The sequence below is a fragment of the Mauremys reevesii genome, linkage group 4 (genome assembly GCF_016161935.1).
Source record: "Mauremys reevesii isolate NIE-2019 linkage group 4, ASM1616193v1, whole genome shotgun sequence".
Classification (NCBI taxonomy): domain Eukaryota; kingdom Metazoa; phylum Chordata; order Testudines; family Geoemydidae; genus Mauremys; species Mauremys reevesii.
In genome coordinates, this window is record NC_052626.1 from 129,261,374 (window position 1) to 129,279,433 (window position 18,060).

Here is an 18,060-nt window from a genome sequence, read left to right on the forward strand (position 1 = left end):
AACAATTTTTCTCCCTCCTCCTAACAACCTTTTACATATTTGAAACCTGTTATGTTCCCCCTCAATCTTCTCTTTTCCAGATTAAACAAATCCCATTTTTTTAATCTTCCCTCCTAGGTCATGTTTTCTAGACCTTTAATAATTTTTGTTATTCTTCTCTGGACTCTCTCCAATTTGTCCACATCCTTCCTGAAATATGGTGCTCAGAACTGGACACAATACTCCTTAATCAGCACAGAGTAGAGCAGAAGAATTACTTCTCATGTCTTGCTTAAACACTTCAGCTAATACATCCCAGAATGATGTTTGCTTTTTTTGCAACAGGGTTACACTGTTGACTCACTAGGACCCCCAGATCCCTTTCCACAATACTCCTTCCTAGGCAGTCATTTACCATTTTGTATGTGCGCACCTGATTGTTCCTTCCTAAATGGAATACTTCACATTTGTCCTTATTGAATTTCACCCTATTTACTTCAGATCATTTCTCCAGCTTGTCCAGATCATTTTGAATCAGTATCGTTGGGAACAGCCATGGAAATAGCCATGCAGTGTAAAATATTTCTATGCTATTATAACTGCACTCAAACTAGGGGAAGGAGGGCAGGATTTGAGCAACTTTAATTATACCAGTATAGTAAAATCAGCACAACTTCCTAGTCTAGATAAACCCTTAGACTTCAAAGTCCATAATTAGGTGCCTAGCTAAGCTGCATGATTTTCAAAAGTGCAGAGCACTGAACAGCTCTCACTTGAGCAAAAAAATTCCTGATATGGCCAATTAGACTGTAAAATAGTCTTCCATGAAAACTGGTGAAAACTCTTTTGTTCCACTCTTAAAACTGAACTGGAAAAAACCCGAAGGATCCAGTCTAGAGAACAGTCCAGCATTGGCCCCAAGGGAATAATCTAGATCAACTCACAGGTCTTAACCATTTCATTTTCTATGTTTAGTTTCCTGGATCTGATAGATCTCCATCTTCCTACTCCTAGTACAAACATGGGGAATGCAATCTGAATATATTTCAGGATTAACATACTGGACACACTGGCCTTCTGGGATGCTGAAGACAGCACTTATCACAGGACATATACCAAGGACTATCACAATAAAATGCCCAGTGCTCCTCACACCTTGCCAGAGGGAGGTGCTGTATTGGCAGCTATTCCATTAACACACACAGGAATAAAAGTTACAGTACCTCTGGATTATCATTTGGATATTAGGAGGGTGACTGGGATACCAGCAAGTATTTGGCCAACAGCAATACAAGGATGAAAGCTCCTACCTTGTATGCTTTGGGAGCATTACAAATAAGAGAGAACTGCAAAGAGAGGAATAACTTACCTCCATAATAGAGTCCTGTAGCAGTGCACATGCGCCACTGTCCCTGATACATTCCCGCTGTGCTGGGGCTACACATCTGAACGCTGACATCTGCAATCTCCTGGGGCTCTAGCGACCTGACCATCACCATGTTTACATGGCCAAACTGGTCTCCCCCGACGTACTTAAGACAAACCCCTGGGGGCCATGCCTCTGTCCCTAATTGAGCAGAAAAAGGTATTAAAGTATCAGTGACAATGCAACTGTAGCGACTTTGCATTCGCTTCTTTTCTGGCAAGTGCCTGCTTGAGTAGATAAACATTTTATTAAATTAGTTACACTGCTCTGTTGAACAGTCAAGGAGATTTCAAGGTGGCTAACAGATACCAACCTAGTCAAATTTTCTAGTTCTCATAGAACAGCAAGGGGAGAGAAAGATTTTCATATAAAACATAACTGTTCCAGCACATGATCAACTGAAAGGAAAGATCTGTAGAATATGCACAAGTCCTTTAAAAATTGAGAAACCCAGAGCTGTGGTTTAACAAAGTCCAACAATAATTAACATATCTGAGCGAGACTTTGTGATGACACATTCAGTTGCACTTTAGCCATGCTGGGGACACATGTAGCACTCAATGAAGATAACCAGCTAGTTTTTCCATCTTAATTTTACTGTTTTGGTTTCCTCCCCCTCTCCCCCCAATCTCATAACTGAAAATATTTTAACAAGACATTTTCCTCCAGGATGTCATGTTCCTTTTTCAGTTTGTTGGCAGTCTTGGGAAGAGCAAATGCTTTTGTGCTCTCCGTTTGTAAACTTGTCAACTAGAAATATCTTCTATATTGTTTTATTTCTCCTTCCTGCAGTGAGCCCCTCCCAGCTCCATGATGGTGTGGCTGAACTCTGACAGCGTATTCTGAGATCTAAGTTTAGATTGACATTCTAGGGGCTGATGTTGTATACCATGAAGGAATGGCACAAAGTGGTATTTGGTGCACATGCAACAGCTCATTTGAGGGCAGACGCAGCAGTTTCATGCAACAGCAAAAGAGGAGAGGATGGTGAGATGGAAAAACTGGAGAATGGCTTTGAAAGAGTTGTAGAGCATGGCTCTAGTGGGTGTGTGAAGATCAGTGTCAACATGGCATTTGGATACTCTCTTGCTCTGAGAATGTGATATGAGCTGGAATGAGAAATTTGGACTTTGAGCTGTAGGGATTGCATTCTGCCTGCTCTAAGTTAATGGGAGCAGTTTAGCGAAGTCCACGGGCTGCAGAGAAATTTGGACAGATATATATGATTACTGCAAGCCTGTGCTGAGATGGCAACTCTGGATAGGTATTAGTGACCAAGGGACACCTTGTAGGAGCATTCCTTGAGATAGACTCTTCCATAAAGTCGGCTATTCTCTGGAGGTACTGCAGCGAGGCATGGCAGTGAATCATAATTTGTGGGGTTTGGATCTATAGAGAAAACCATCAACTGAGGAAGTATCAGTGCGGGATAGTTGGAATGGGATCAGGGCAGCTATCTTTGGACCAAGCTACAGTTAGAAACAGCACGAAGGTTGGGGACCCTTGGAAAAGGAAGATCTGAGTGGTTAGCAGGCCTTATGCTGTGATGTGTGGGAGTTATGGAGTGTGACAACTTTTGTGTGAAAGGGTATGCAGCCTGGCAACATGGTTTTGGTTTAAATAATACATGTGATTTTTATCAGTTTTAATAGCTTTAAGTTTGCCATGTGCTTTGAGTGCTATAGCTGATATGCGCCATTAAAACAAAATGATGATTGTGTCATTCTATTTCAGTACATGCATTTCTCAGGAGATGACAGATTGCAGTAACTGTCCAAAGGAGCTTGCAGCAGTTAGAGGTAGACTGGGAGATGAAAGTAAGTCTGTTGAATCGGGGTGATTCTTTAGTGCTATTATACAAGATTGGCTAGCCTGCAAAAAGACTATCACACTGCAAGAGGACTGGACCTTGGTTTTTGATAACAGGCAAAAAGCCCCTGCCTGAAACCAGTTTATTCATAAACAGAACTACATGCTTACAGAACTCTAATTGACCTGTTCAACCAACTGAGTACACAACAACTCTGCTCTCTGCAACAGACAGAATGCAGCTCTGCCACACCAAATCCCTCAAAGCGATGCCTCGGTCTGTTTTTTTCATGTTTTAGAACTGAAGTCATTTAATCAAGGGTTGCTGCAGGATCATTAAGAATCTTGGCTTCACTTCAGCATCTACCTAGCAAGATCTAATCTTGAACATTCCAGTCCTTGGATATTAAATATTAATTAAAATATTTTTAAAATGTAAGACACTGGCCTAATCTGCACAGTAACACCACCACCACAAAAACGGTAGTTAACCCAGACTGAAGCTAAACCAAGTTGTAACAGTGTAGTCTGGCCTTTGTGGATAACGCAAAGTATTGTTATAGCCAAAATTTACAAAAGAAGGTAATGCTTTAGCCCTGGTGGAAGCCAAAACAAAGTTTGGTTTTGACAGGAAGCCACAAAAACCAAGGAATTCTAAGTTGAAACTGTTTCCTTCAACTCCCTACCCACATCCTACAAGACCCAAGGACTTTAGGAAGGGAAACAAATTTTAAAGACAAGATAAAATTCACTGCATCTAACAATTAATCTAGAATTTTTTTAAAAAAACTGAAAATCCACATTTTCATGAAGGCACATCTGTCATTTGTGGAGCTAGTATTTTCCAGCCTCATCCTGAAAGGTTCTGAAGCTTAGACAGGACCTGGACTTTTAGGAAACTGCACCTCAACTGCTGAGAAGATTATAGTGCCTTTGCCGTGGGGGCTGCTAAGGTGAAAAACTTGTTCCCCCTGGATCTATCCCACATCGCTTGTCAAGAATGTCTCATATTTGACACTAAGGACTGGTCTACACTATGGGGGGAAATCGATCTAAGATACGCAACTTCAGCTACGTGAATAATGTAGCTGAAGTCGAAGTATCTTAGATCAAATTACCTACCGTCCTCACGGTGCGGGATCAATGTCCGCGGCTCCCCATGTCGACTCCGCTACCGCCGTTCGGGTTGGTGGAGTTCTGGAGTCGACAGGAGCTCATTCGGGGATCGATATATCGCGTTTAGATGAGACGCAATTTATCGATCCCCGAGAAATCGATTGCTACCCGCCGATACGGCGGGTAGTGAAGACGTAGCCTAATCGTCCATATATTATATACATAGTAAACGTACAGATTTGCCAAATAGTTTTGCACCTTAGAAATAAAGTGCTCAACAGTCACCTTTACATTTTACCCAAACAGCCACCAAATACACACCGGAAAGTCCAATATGACACCTAAACCCTCTCTCTGCAATAGGTGTTTTTCCATAGGATCGCCAGCTTACAAAGTGTTGAGTCGATCTTTACCTCACTTCTTGTCCTTATGTCCTGTATCCACATCTAAGTTTTTAGGATGATGGGTTTTAAAAGCGTTTGTTTTATAATGCTTAGCTTATTACTATACAGTGCTCCAAGTTCTGAGGCAAGAAGAGTCATTTATGATTTTTAACACAGCTGTAATTTGCTCACACACAATCAAGAACTTTAGTCCTTGTTATGCTATCATTCTGCACAGAAGCAGCAAAAGCATGACAATTAAATTCAGATACACAGGTTAACTACTCATACGACAGCCGGTCATAGCAGCACTCAAGGACAAAGTATTATCTCCCTTTGAATCCACGGATCTCATTTTCCTCCCGTAATTACATCTCAGTAGATAAGCGCTGAGAGTTTATTTTGCCTGGCCTCACTTCAGACTCACACGGAGATGACTGTTTTGGCTCACCTCACGCTGGAATGTTGTCTCCACAAACTTGCATCACATCCTCTCCTCTAGGAACTAGCACAAGATTACTCTGTTCCTAATTTCACACAATTCACACAGTTTTAATAGAATTGCAACTGTCACAGCCTTGCAATGAGAGTAATTTAGTCTGAGCTTACACCATCTCTTCTCAGAGTTGCATCACCTCCACTGATTTCTTGACACTCTCATGGGTTCTATAAAGTGTCCCACATTTAATTGAAGGGACAGTGTACAGACCACTCAAAAAAACCAAATGAAATGCAGTTCTAACATACTGGCTGCTCGTGAGTTTCAAGGAGTTCAGAATTGTTTTATTTAATTTTAAATGAGCTGAGTTAATTTGCTGAAAAATATCCCTTTTTAAAGGTAAACTGTTTCCATCTGGAAGAGATTCTGATTAGAAGAGCCTTTAAGTGAGAGAAAAGATTGAAAATAAGAAATCCCGTACTGAATGCATACCTAAGAAAATAACTTCCTTTGGATTTCATCTTTACTTGGCAAATTCTGTAGTAAGAGATGGGAACTCAAAAGACCACTGAACACCGTAGCTGGTCACGTGCATCTGTCTGAATCAGAATTTTGGATAACACTGTCCCCAGGGCTAATCGTGCTCCAATTGGAGTCTGTGGCAAAGCTACTGATTTCAGTGGTGTACGATCTGGCTCCAAAGCACCACTCATTCTATTCAGTATAGTAAGGCTAAATCTGTTCCTAGAGAGTTGTTCCAATACAACTATCATCCCAATTAAATATCCCTTCCTAAGTGAAGTATACAGCACAGGGATAGAAGAAGAACTAGAAGAATAAAGAATTCCATCAACAGAAACAACTGAACAATTTTAGGACCACTTCTAGGTCACATGGTTTTACTTTCAGACTGAGAATTTGCATCACAAATTCCTTGTCTTCCGAGTTTGAAATGTTCAGGATATCCAACAGTCAAAACAGAAGGTCTGAACAGGAAAACGAACATCCCCATAAATACAATGGTACTTACACAGAGCTCAAAGTAAATACACCCAATAAACTACTGTACTAATGAAGGGAACAGAAAACATCAACCCAGTTCAGAGGGATAGAAACTGCTGAAGTGATTGAGCCTGGGACTGAAAAAAAGAGGTTGTAAGGTCCTTGTAAAGCCATATAGACCCCATCTGGCTCTATCCCGTCATGTTACCTTCAACACAAAAGAACCCTCCTGGGAAAGGCGAAGAGGAAGGGAGAAGAGGAAGGGGCTGGGAAGCAGATATCACATCACATTTGCTTTCTTTTCTTTCTAACCTATATAAAGACCTTGGCATTACAACGTCTCCAGACTAATCTACCTTAACTCCTCAAGGAAGCTAAGACAAATTACAGCTCCCCATTTGTCAACGTAACATGCTTCCCTTCTGCCCAAACGTCAGTGTCCAAAAAGGTGAACATTTGCAAAGGCACCAAAAAGGTAGGCACCTAACTACCACTGACTTTCAATGGTATTTGGGCACTTAGCTGCCCCTTGTGTCTTTGAAAGCCTCCCCCTTCATTAACACCTCAATATGAAATAACTTTATTACTGCGGAACAAAAGATCATTTTAAACAAGTGGATCTTTGTTTCAATGAAGTTTCCAGCTCAGTTCAATGAAAAAGGAAAGATTTACCCCCATTTACCTGTGTTTTGTATCCTCCATGTTTTTGTAAATTGTGTATCAGGAGGGATCGACTCCCCTTCTCCTATGGTAACATCTTCAACAAAGGACATGGAGGGCACATTGATGTTCGGACTCTCAAAGTCATAATAGGCTCCAATGGCTGCTTGTAGGTTCCTGGAAAGCAAAACAGAATGCAGTCTTAAGTACAGACCAGTTGAATCAGGTCACTCTCAAGGGCTTATATACTCCCATCTCTTAAAGGTAAACAAAAAAATTAAAGAACATTAGTTCCGTTGGTTAATTTTGGAGTACAGGCGAGTCTCCTCTTACGCTGGGGTTATGCTCCGCTGTCAGCGCGTAAAGCGAAAATCGCGTATAGTCAAAATGACATTGAGTGTAATGGCAGGCAGAATCGCCCGCACTACAGGTACAGTATTTAAATTATTATTTTTCTCTTTTTGTTTTTGCCGACCGCACAAAGCTGAATTTGCGCATGTTAAATGCGCATAAGAGGAGACTCGCCTGTACAAGGTCTTCTGATCCTCTGGCAGTGTGGGATGGATGAAGCACAAAAAACACATGCGTGATTACTTAATTGCTGGATCGCTATGATACAGGCCCTGCTGCCTTCAAGATACATGGTTATACACAGAATGGCAGGAATTCCAATCAAGGATCCTATTTATTTACTGCTGATAGCATACTCAGTCCTGAACGCAGTCCCAGCTCCACGCTGCTTATAATCTATTTCAGACAGAGTGTACTTAAGATGCAACAGATCAGATGACGGTAGAAGCCTGCAGCAGTACACACATCTTGGAGCACCATTCAATGTTATGGCCTCTAGAGCCATAGTGAATACTTTAGAAATTAAGTCATTTGATCAGCAATTTCAAAAGAAAGGACATAGGATGGGATGAGGATTCAGAACTTGTAGCTTCAATTCCAGGCTACACTATTAACTCACTATGTGAGCTTCAGGCAAGTCACTTAACCTCAGTTTACACATCTAAAAACAGAGATAATACCTCGTGGGCACACTGAGTTTTCAGTGAGTAAAAGGTACTGTTGCAATGGAGGTTGGGTGAAGCTTTATTGAAAATACTGGGTGTAACAGCTGCCCCTCGTTCAGGATACAGGTAAGAAGCAGTTAAGCTTCTCTTTAGATTAAAATAAACGAGTCCATAGGAGCAACCACTCAAAAAAAAACAGGCCTTATACAAGGCCTGTCAGAAGCTGACCTATGCAAGTAGAGAGGTTTCACTGGGAGCAGAATGCAAACGCATGGGGGCTGGATATTGTTTGGTGTAGAATGTGTGGGTCTGTAAGCAGAACCACCCAGAGAACAGGTAAACAGAAGCTTGTCAGAAAGCCAAAGAAACAGAAAGAAAAGCACTTGCAGCATGACCCTGACAGAAAGCAAAGAGGGCTTTTTGGGTAGGGTGACTGAAGAGAGGCTAGGAGCAGCAAGCAAAGAAACTGCCTCCTGTTTGATTTCTGATGTGTTCAGGGAAGCAGGAGTTTGTGTACATTCATCACCAAAATATATATTAGAATTGGCAAAGGTGCAAAAAAGGCCAACAGAAATGATCAGGAGTATGGAACGGCTTCCATATGAAGAGAGATTGAGGCTATGACTACATCAGAGACCTTACAGTGGCACAGCTGCACCTGCTCTAAACTGACAGAGAGCTGTTCTATCAACTTAATTAATTCACTCCCAATGAGCGCCAACATAGCACTGTCCACATCAGTGCTTAGGTCACTCAGGGGGGTGGCTTATTCACATCCCTGAGTGACACAGTTAGTTATACCAAACTAAGTGGTAGTGTAGACAGAGCTTAAAAAGGCCGGAACCATTCACCTTAGAAAAGAGATGACTAAGAGATTGATAGAGGTCTGTAAAATCATGAATGGTGTAGAGAAAGTGAATGATAAATTGTTATTTACCCCTTTGCACAACACAAGAACTAGGGGTCACACAATGACGTTAATAGACAGCAGGTTTAAAACAAACAAATGGAAGTCCTTCTTCACATAATGCACAACCAATCTGTGGAACTCTTTGTCATGGAACATTTGAAGGCCTAAAGGATAGCTGGGTTCAAAGAAGAATTACCGAAGTTCATGGAGGATAACTTCATCAATGGCTATTAGCCAAAATGGTCAGGGACACAACCCCATGCTCTGGGTGTCCCTAAACCTCCAACTGCCAGAAGCACCTGATACTGGCCACTGATGGAAAATAGGACAATTGGGCTAGATGGACTATTGGTCTGACTCAGTATGGCTGTTTTGATGCTCTTTTAAAATAAACAGGGTTGCAAAGAGTTACCTATCATCAATCTCCCCTCATAATGGAAACAGCCCACTAGACACAGCCCCCCCCCCCCACATACTAGCTAACTGCTTAAGGCAAAAGGAGTAACTATCTTACAAGAAAATGAAGTATGTCTATAGAAGCTATCAGGACTGGGGGAAAAGGGGATAGAGAGCTTAGGGTTAAATACATGTTAGCCACAATCATGGTTGCATTAACTTGCATCATGTTTAAGTCATGGAGAACATACCCAATGCATCAGGTGACACGACACTGGAGGAATGTCCTGCAGGACATAATAGGTAGTTTTAGGCAGTCAAACAGGTTAAGGATTTTTTATTTTTTTTTAAATTACTGTTAGGCTTTACCTAGCACAAAGCAGACTCTGATCATAATAGCCACCATGCAAGATTTTCATTGACACACAATCAATGCATTTTACACTATAAGCCATTATTCCACTCTAGGCATTTTCTACTTAGGAAAGATAGGACTATATTTAAAACAGCCAGCTCAGTCAAATGCTACAGGAAGGGTACATGTCACATTAGCTAATAAATGAAGACAAATGCTTAGTTTTACATCATCAGATGCCTGTTGCTTATACACTGAACAAGATCTACATAACTCATGCTGGAGCTATGCCAAAAGGTTACTGTTCACTCAACCGGTTAACACCATGATCTAGACGTCAGTCTTCACTGAAATTTCTTCCCCACATTACCCTGACATAAGGTTAAAGATATTACTGTAGCCAGACATGGTACTACTGCACACAGCTCTTCCTCCTCTCCATCCATAAACAGAGATAAATCTCCAGACATCCTAAAATGTCTGATCCTAAGTGTGCAGCACACAAGCAATAAAACCATTGCACCAAGGTGAAAAAAACAAGGAAACAAAAAGACAGATTTTGAGGGAAAATTCTGCAGCAATTCTGAAAGCAGTCTGTAGTATTTTGTTTTCTGTTTGCTTGGCTCTAAGCATACTTCAGAGGGTAGTGGGCTATTTGTGCATCAAGGCCCTCTGCCAAGTCTTTTCCCATCCCTGTGTCATATTTCATCAGCTTGCTTTGCCACTGGGAAACAATTCAGAGTCTGCTGCAGCATTTAATAAAAAACCTACTGAACAAGATGCAAGCTGAAAAGCAGACTAGCTGTCCCAGTGTGTCCAGGTATCACACCCCCTCCCTCCCTGCCTGTAGGGTGACCAGATGTCCCGATTTTATAGGGACAGTCCCAATTTTTGGGTCTTTTTCTTATATAGGCTCCTATTACCCCCCACCCCGTCCTGATTTTTCACACTTGCTGTCTGGTCACCCTACCTGCCTGCCAGCCCCCACTCCACACAAAGAGTTGGGTTTTGCTTTGTTTTTTTTAAATGCTTGGGCCCTCACAATGGAGGATTCAAGGAAATTTCTAGAGACTAAACAGAAAATGAAAGTAACAACATAGAACAGTAGCAGGAGAATGACAAAGCAAATCTCCAAAGTTCAAGCAAGAGAACACTTCGACACTGAAATGCTCTAAGAGATTCTACTGTGAGGCAGTCTGGCATAAGTCATGCACTGCCTGGTTACACAACCAACAGACACATTAGACATCAACATTTCCTCGTTATCTTTGCCTTTTGGCAGACATCAAATGGAGTATGGGCTTAAACAGGATACCTCTTCTTTTGGGAAATCACACCCTGCACCAGCAGATGGACCCACTAGTAAACCATCTGAACCTTGAACTACAAAACCACAGGCAACCCTGATTCAGTTCCCCACCAATAATTCCATACCTCCAATTCAGTACCAGAGACATGTACAAGTGCAAAGTTTGAAAATTAGAAAAATACTTAAAAGCAGAGATCTGCAGATATCCACAGACTATGTCTGCAGATCGGATGTGGATAAAAAAATTTTTTTTATCCACGTAGGGCTCTACTTAAAAGTTGATTTTCATCTCTCTTCTCAAAAATCCCTTCATTGGTTTCAAGTCCAAACAAGCACATTTGAGGCCCTGCATGGTGCCACCTCTTGTCTAAGTTTCTGTCCTCTCTCCCTATTGCTATTTTCGTGTATCACACCAGTGTGTGAAGCACTTTAGAGACGGGTACAAAAACAAGGCCCCCTCTCTGAAGGATTCATGATCTTACAAACTCCTGATTTATGCATGAGATCCTGTTATCCCCTCCCACTTCCACAAACCCTTTGACTTCATTCCTTCAGCTATGCTGCCCTACATCTGGAGCAGCAGCCCTCTTCCAATATGACAGCCCACCTCACTCTTCACTAAGCCTCTCCTCAAAACTCACTATTCACCCAGGCCTTCTCCTCCCTACATGACAAAGCTATAATAAAAAATCTGGAACTGTTAGGACAAGTGCCATACTTAACCAACATAATAATCCACATGAGTAATCTGTCACAGTTCCAGGGTTAACTGCTCCTTTGTCTGCTTTCTGGTCTCACTGAGTGCAGTCCCTGGGCCTTGTGCCTTTACATGTCTCAGGTGGAATCACACGATTCACCCACTCCTAGATGGGGCCCAAGGCTACAGTACCCCATGTGCTGACTGTGCTTACTTTGCCAATCCAATTGGGTTCAGCACCTGCAATTCTTTCCTTCAGGAGCCTGTAACCTATGGTGAAAAGAGTGACCAGACAGCCTTCTTAAATTCCAAGTATTGTTGAACAATAGAAACAAAGCATTTTGAGAAAAAGAATTTTAAAATAGAACACTCTACACAAATCTATCTTGCACAAAAAAGTTTACCATCCCCTGATGGTAACTTAGGCTGGACTAACTTCTTCAGAAACCCCCAGGCAGTATCTGTGTCATAGTCCCCTGAACAACTATACGCTCTCAAGAGAATGTTTTTTTTAAACCTGCCAGGAATTCTTTTCATCTGTCCTGGTTCAAATCAGTTTTGTGGGCTAGCTAGAGAGGAGGCAAAAGCTAATAGACCTGGCATTGTCCCTTAACTTCCAAATGTTGCGAAGAAGTGGCTTATCTTGAACCATTCTTTCCCTTCCTGCCCGTTTTTTCAAACAATCTTCTGTTTAGTTCAGGGGTAGGCAACCTATGGCACACGTGACAAAGGCGGCACGTGAGCTGATTTTCAGGACACCTGTCCAGGGGGTTCTGCATTTTAATTCAATTTTAAATGAAACTTCTTAAACATTTTAAAAACCTTATTTACTTTACATACAACAATAGTTTAGTTATATATTATAGACTTATAGAAAGAGGCCTTTTAAAAACGTTAAAATGTATTAGTGGCATGCGAAACCTTAAATTAAAGTGAATAAAAGAAGACTCGGCACAGCATTTCTGAAAGGTTGCCGACCCCTGGTTTAGTTAAATCTATTCATACAGAAAACAAACCAGTAACCAGGTCAACATACAGTACTCATAAATTATTTCAGAGCAGCTCCAAATTAGTCACGAAAGCTAAATGCCTTCCTTCTCACACCCACCTCTTTTGTCCAGACTTTGGTTTAGACTGTAAGCAGCTCTTATCTTCTGTCATTTCAGGCAAATCTATATGAAGTATGCATTTATAGGGTACTTTTCAAAGCACATTTACAGATGTTAATTGAGCCTCATTCTCCCTTACAAGGTAGGCTACTATGATCCCTCTTTTCCACATGGAGAAAAAAGAGGAAGAAGAGGTAACTTGCTTAAGGCCACACAGAATGGGTAGCAAAGCAGGGAACAGAACGTAAATGTCATGATTACCAGTCCCTTGTTGTAAACACTATGCTATTTTCTCACTTGAGTCTCCGTCTTCACTACCAGGCTCATTTCTAACACAGCGAGTGCCCTCCAGAGAAGAAAAGAAAGGAATGTTACAACTGTAGTGTAAGAGAGAACATAGATAATCTGGATATCAGTGTCAACCTTCTCAGCTTCAAACTAGTCACGGGCAAGCGGAATGGGAATGAACTGTGTAATCTGTAAATTGTGGGCTTCCAATAATACACCTCTCCAGTCACCAAGCGAGGTCAACATGCGGAAAGGCACTTTGTTTGCCATAAACTCAGCTTCTGAACTAGGGGTATGACCTGAACTGCAGGACAGTACACATCCTATGGGTGAGTTTTACTCAAATGCATTCTGTCATGTTTTAAGACTTCATAAGGCAAACGTTCACAATGGGGAATAAAATATATTACTGCTTAAGTGACTTGTGAGATTAAATCTTGTCTGTAAAGTGCCCTGAAATCCTTTGATGAAAGATACTATGTAAGTACAGATCAGAGCACAAAGATACTGTTCAAAGTTAGTGATTCATCTCCATAATAGTTAGGTAATTACAGAAATTTACATACTGATCTTTTATTGGCTTCTCCCCATCCCTATAGCCACACCACCATCTAGTTACATCTACCTAACAAGAGTATGAAAAACAAGTAAATCACAACCCTTGCACCTCCCACAGAAAAGCAGAGCAGAAGAGTGACGCAAGAAAAAAATCAAGAGCTACAGCATGGAATATTAGATGCAAAACAATGTTATACAGAGGCATTTTTGCAGCCTTTTCGAATTCTTCAATAATATAGCTGCTATGAATTTTATTTTCTTTTATTCTTTGCAGATCCTTGCACAAAACAACCCTGGGAACCGCAATGCTCAGCTAGGTGCTTCATGTGAAAACAGTTAAGAGAAAACATGCAAAAGAAAGAAACAGCATAGAATCATATGACAAGGGACCTCAAGAGGTCATCTAGTTCAATCCTCTGCACTCATGGCAGGACTAAGTAGCATCTAAACCATTCCTGACCAGTCCTTCCTGTAGAAAAGGACCTAGGGGTTACAGTGGACGAGAAGCTGGATATGAGTCAACAGCGTGTCCTTGTTGCCAAGAAGGCTAACAGCATTTTGGGCTGTATAAATTGGGGCACAGCCAGCATATTGAGGGACGTGATCATTCCCCTCTATTCGACATTGGTGAGGCCTCATCTGGAGTACTGTGTCCAGTTTTGGGCCCCACACTACAAGGACGACGTGGAAAAATTGGAAAGAGTCCAGCGGAGGGCAACAAAAATGATTAGGGGGCTGGAACACATGACTTATGAGGAGAGGCTGAGGGAACTGGGATTGTTTAGTCTGCAGAAGAGAAGAATGAGGGGGGGATTTGATAGCTGCTTTCAACTACCTGAAAGCGGGTTCCAAAGAGGATGGATCTAGACTGTTCTCAGTGGTAGCAGATGACAGAACAAGGAGCAATGGTCTCAAGTTGCAGTGGGGGAGGTTTAGGTTGGCTATTAGGGAAAACTTTTTCACTAGGAGGGTGGTGAAGCACTGGAATGGGTTACCTAGGGAGGTGGTGGAATCTCCTTCCTTAGAGGTTTTTAAGGTGAGGCTTGACAAAGCCCTGGCTGGCACGATTTAGTTGGGAATTGGTCCTGAGCAGGGTGTTGGATTAGATGACCTCCTGAGGTCCCTTCCAACCCTGATATTCTATGACTGGTATTTTTCTAACCTGCTCTTAAAAATCTCCAATGATGGATATTCTACAACTTCCCTAGGCAATTTATTCCAATGCTTAACCACCTTGACAGTTAGGAAGTTTTTCCTAATGTCCAACCTAAATCTCCCTTGCTGAAATTTAAGCCCATTGCTTCTTGTCCTATCCTCAGAGGTTAAGAAAAACAATGTTTCTCCCTCCTCCTAACAACCTTTTACATACTTGAAAACTGTGATGTCCCCTCAGTTTTCTTGTTTCCAGACTAAACAAACCCAGTTTTTTCAATCTTCCCTCATAGATGATGTTATCTAGACCTTTAATCATTTTTGTTGCTCTTCTCTGGACTTTCTCAAATTTGTCCACATTTTTCCTGAAATGTGGCGCCCAGAACTGGACACAGTAAGTTGAGGCCTAATTATCAAGGAGTAGAGTGGAATTACTTCTCGTGTTTTGTTTACAACACTCCTGCTACATCCCAGAATGATGTTTGCTTTTTTTGCAACAGTGTTACACTGCTGACTCATATTTAGCTTGTGGTCCAATACGACTCCCAGATCCCATTCTGCAGTACTCCTTCCTGGGCAGTCATTTCCCATTTTCTATGTGTACAACTGATTGTTCCTTCCTAAGTGGAGTACTTTGCATTTGTCCTTATTGAATTTCATCATATTTACTTCAGACCATTTCTCCAGTTTGTCCAGATCATTTTGAATTTTAATCCTATCCACCAAAGCACTTGCAACACCTCCCTGTTTGGTATCATCTGCAAACTTTATAAACAGAACTGATCCCCGCTCAATATACCCTTCTAGCAAGGCTGTGAACCACTGATAACTACTCTCTGGGAATGGTTTTCCAACCAGTTATGCACCCACCTTATAGTAGGGTGCGCCATCTAGGTTGCATTTCCCTAGTTTGTTTATGAGAAGGTCATGTGAGACAGTATCAAAAGTAGATGAACTATTTCTCCCTCCTTGGTAATGGAACTCTATAACAAGTTACCTGGGGTTGTTCTGCTCCTTCCCACTGGCCTGTTGATATGCAACACCTGCTGTTTACTTTATTTGCCCCAGCTGCTGGAAAACTGGAGTGGTACTACTGAGACTATGGTCCAAATAAGAAAACTCACACAACTATCGTGCTGGTTCTCAAACAGCAGACTCCTCAATGGGATATCCTTGAGAGAGGGCCAAGGAATTGGAAAGAAAGCATTAGAAAATCCCAAGTGAGATAAAGCTAACACTAAATGTTTTAGCAGGCATGAGACGTGGTGGCTAAGTGAAAAGACAAAAGATGTTTTACAACACTAGATGTGTTAATCCATCACCAACTGGCTTGTGATAGACATTCTCTAAACCCACATTTTGACATGAGTTACAGAAATTTTCACTCTTGACTCCTCTTTCAAAAAAAAAATCTATCGGAATTTGTGATTTATGGGAATCTGGATGATCCACGAGACACACACACACACACACTGAGGGAAGCCGCAGTTTTTAGTTCAACTATTTCACGTTCCCTGATTAGCAGTCTCCCAAGAATTCTTATCAGAAAAGCAAAATCTTTCAAGGTCTCTGCTGCAAATAGCTGTTTCCAAATACCAAACTGGGTTTTCCAGGAAGGGCAGAGAAATCTACACTGATTCTCTGCAGAATGAATGGCCCAGCTAATAGGCAATATACACATCTACCCCGATAACGCTGTCCTCGGGAGTCAAAAAATCTTACCGCATTATAGGTGAAACTGCATTATATCGAACTTGCTTTGATCCGCCGGAGTGTGCAACCCCGCTCCCCCAGAGCTCTGCTTTACCGTGTTATATCCGAATTCGTGTTATATTGGGTCACGTTATAGCAGGGTAGAGGTATATATGCTGTACCCTACGCAGAGACAGTGCAAGGGAGGTAAACAGATTCTGTAAGATTTTATATAATTGTCACTGCTTTCCACATATGAAAAGTGACAATCACTTTTCTTCAAGGTAGATAAAAAATGGATTTTTAAAACCTAAATTACATACATTTTTCTTTTTAAAAATAAACCTATTTAAAATGATGACAACCCTATATGAAGACCTACACGTACTATACTAAAATCATTTAAATCAATTTTTTTAAAAAAATCAATATTAAGCAAAAACCTTTGCTGCCCAAGCTGTAAATAAAGTCTAACCACTGATCTGGTGGAAGTCACTGGCTAAGCAGCTGAAATTAGAGTTTTTTAAAGTGCCAAACCAGCTTTTGACAGCAGCAGACTCTTTTGCAGATGCAGAGAAAGTATTTTCTTCATTTCAGTTCATTCAACTAGTTCAGTTCAATGAATACTTCATTCAAAGTTGAGAAACCGATTAGAAATTGAAGGGAAGAGTAAAGCAATCTACGAATAGATTCATAGACTTTAAGGTCAGAAGGGACCATTATGATCATCTAGTCTGACCTCCTGCACAATGCAGGCCATACAATCTCACCCATCCACTTCTATAACAAACCCCTAACCTATGTCTGAGTTATTGAAGTCCTCAAATTGTTGTTTGAAGACCTCAAGCTGCAGAGAATCCTCCAGCAAGTGACCCGTGCCCCATGCTGCAGAGGTAATAGGTAATAATTGGAGATATACCAATCTCCTAGAACTGGAAGGGACCTCGAAAGGTCATCGAGTCCAGCCCCCTGCCTTCACTAGCAGGACCAATTTTTGCCCCAGATCCCTAAGTGGCCTCCTCAAGGATTGAACTCACAACCCTGGGTTTAGCAGGCCAATGCTCAAACCACTCCTCCAGGGCCTCTGCCAATCTGCCCTGGAGGAAAATTCCTTCCCGACCCCAAATATGGCCATCAGTTAAACCCTGAGCATGTGGGCAAGACTCACCAGCCAGCACCCAGGAAAGAATTCTCTGTAGTAACTCAGATTCCATCCTATCTAACATCCTATCACAGACCACTGGGCATACTTACCTGCTGATAATTTGGCAAATGATCTTTGATTAATTGCCAAAATTAGGCTATCCCATCATACCATCCCCTCCATAAACTTATCAAGCTTAGTCTTAAAGCCAGATATGTCTTTTGCCCCCACTACTCCCCTTGGAAGGCTGGGTGAGACAGGATGTGATCTACTAGTTCTAAAATCATTGAAGCATATGGTGACAAGAAATAACACTACGGTTTTGACAGGGAAATCCGTGACTTCCAAAGACCTCTGTGACTTCAGCCCCGGCCACTGGGAGCTGAAGGGTCCTGCCACCTCCCGCAGCAGCAGGGAGTTGTGAGGTACGCCCACCACCTGAGATACCAGGCCCTCAAGCTCAAAGCCACCATGGGCCGCAGGGGTACCCCAACGGCTCCCCGGCTGCCATGGCGGGGCAGGGGAGGGATCCAGGAGGGGGTGCAGAGCTCCCAGCCACCTCGCAGATGCCCAGGCCCTTCCCATTTTCTAAGGGATATTTCAGGTCGAGGGCTTCAGTG

At 41.9% G+C, this 18,060-nt stretch overlaps 1 protein-coding gene across 4 annotated transcripts in view; it reads right to left on the bottom strand.

Moving 5' to 3' along the window:
* ILRUN (inflammation and lipid regulator with UBA-like and NBR1-like domains) overlaps window positions 1-18,060 on the bottom strand; it is a 54,133-nt gene that overhangs the window by 23,021 nt on the left and 13,052 nt on the right. For all 4 annotated transcript variants that reach the window (XR_005597964.1, XR_005597963.1, XM_039536765.1 and 1 more), the window contains exons 2-3: window positions 6,837-6,991; window positions 1,349-1,546 (exon numbers count right to left, since the gene is read on the bottom strand). Coding sequence is in view for 2 of the 4 variants with exons in the window: in XM_039536765.1 (XP_039392699.1) it covers window positions 1,349-1,546; window positions 6,837-6,991 (353 nt within the window). In the remaining 2 variants the exon portion in view is untranslated. The remainder of the gene's footprint in view (window positions 1-1,348; window positions 1,547-6,836; window positions 6,992-18,060) is intronic.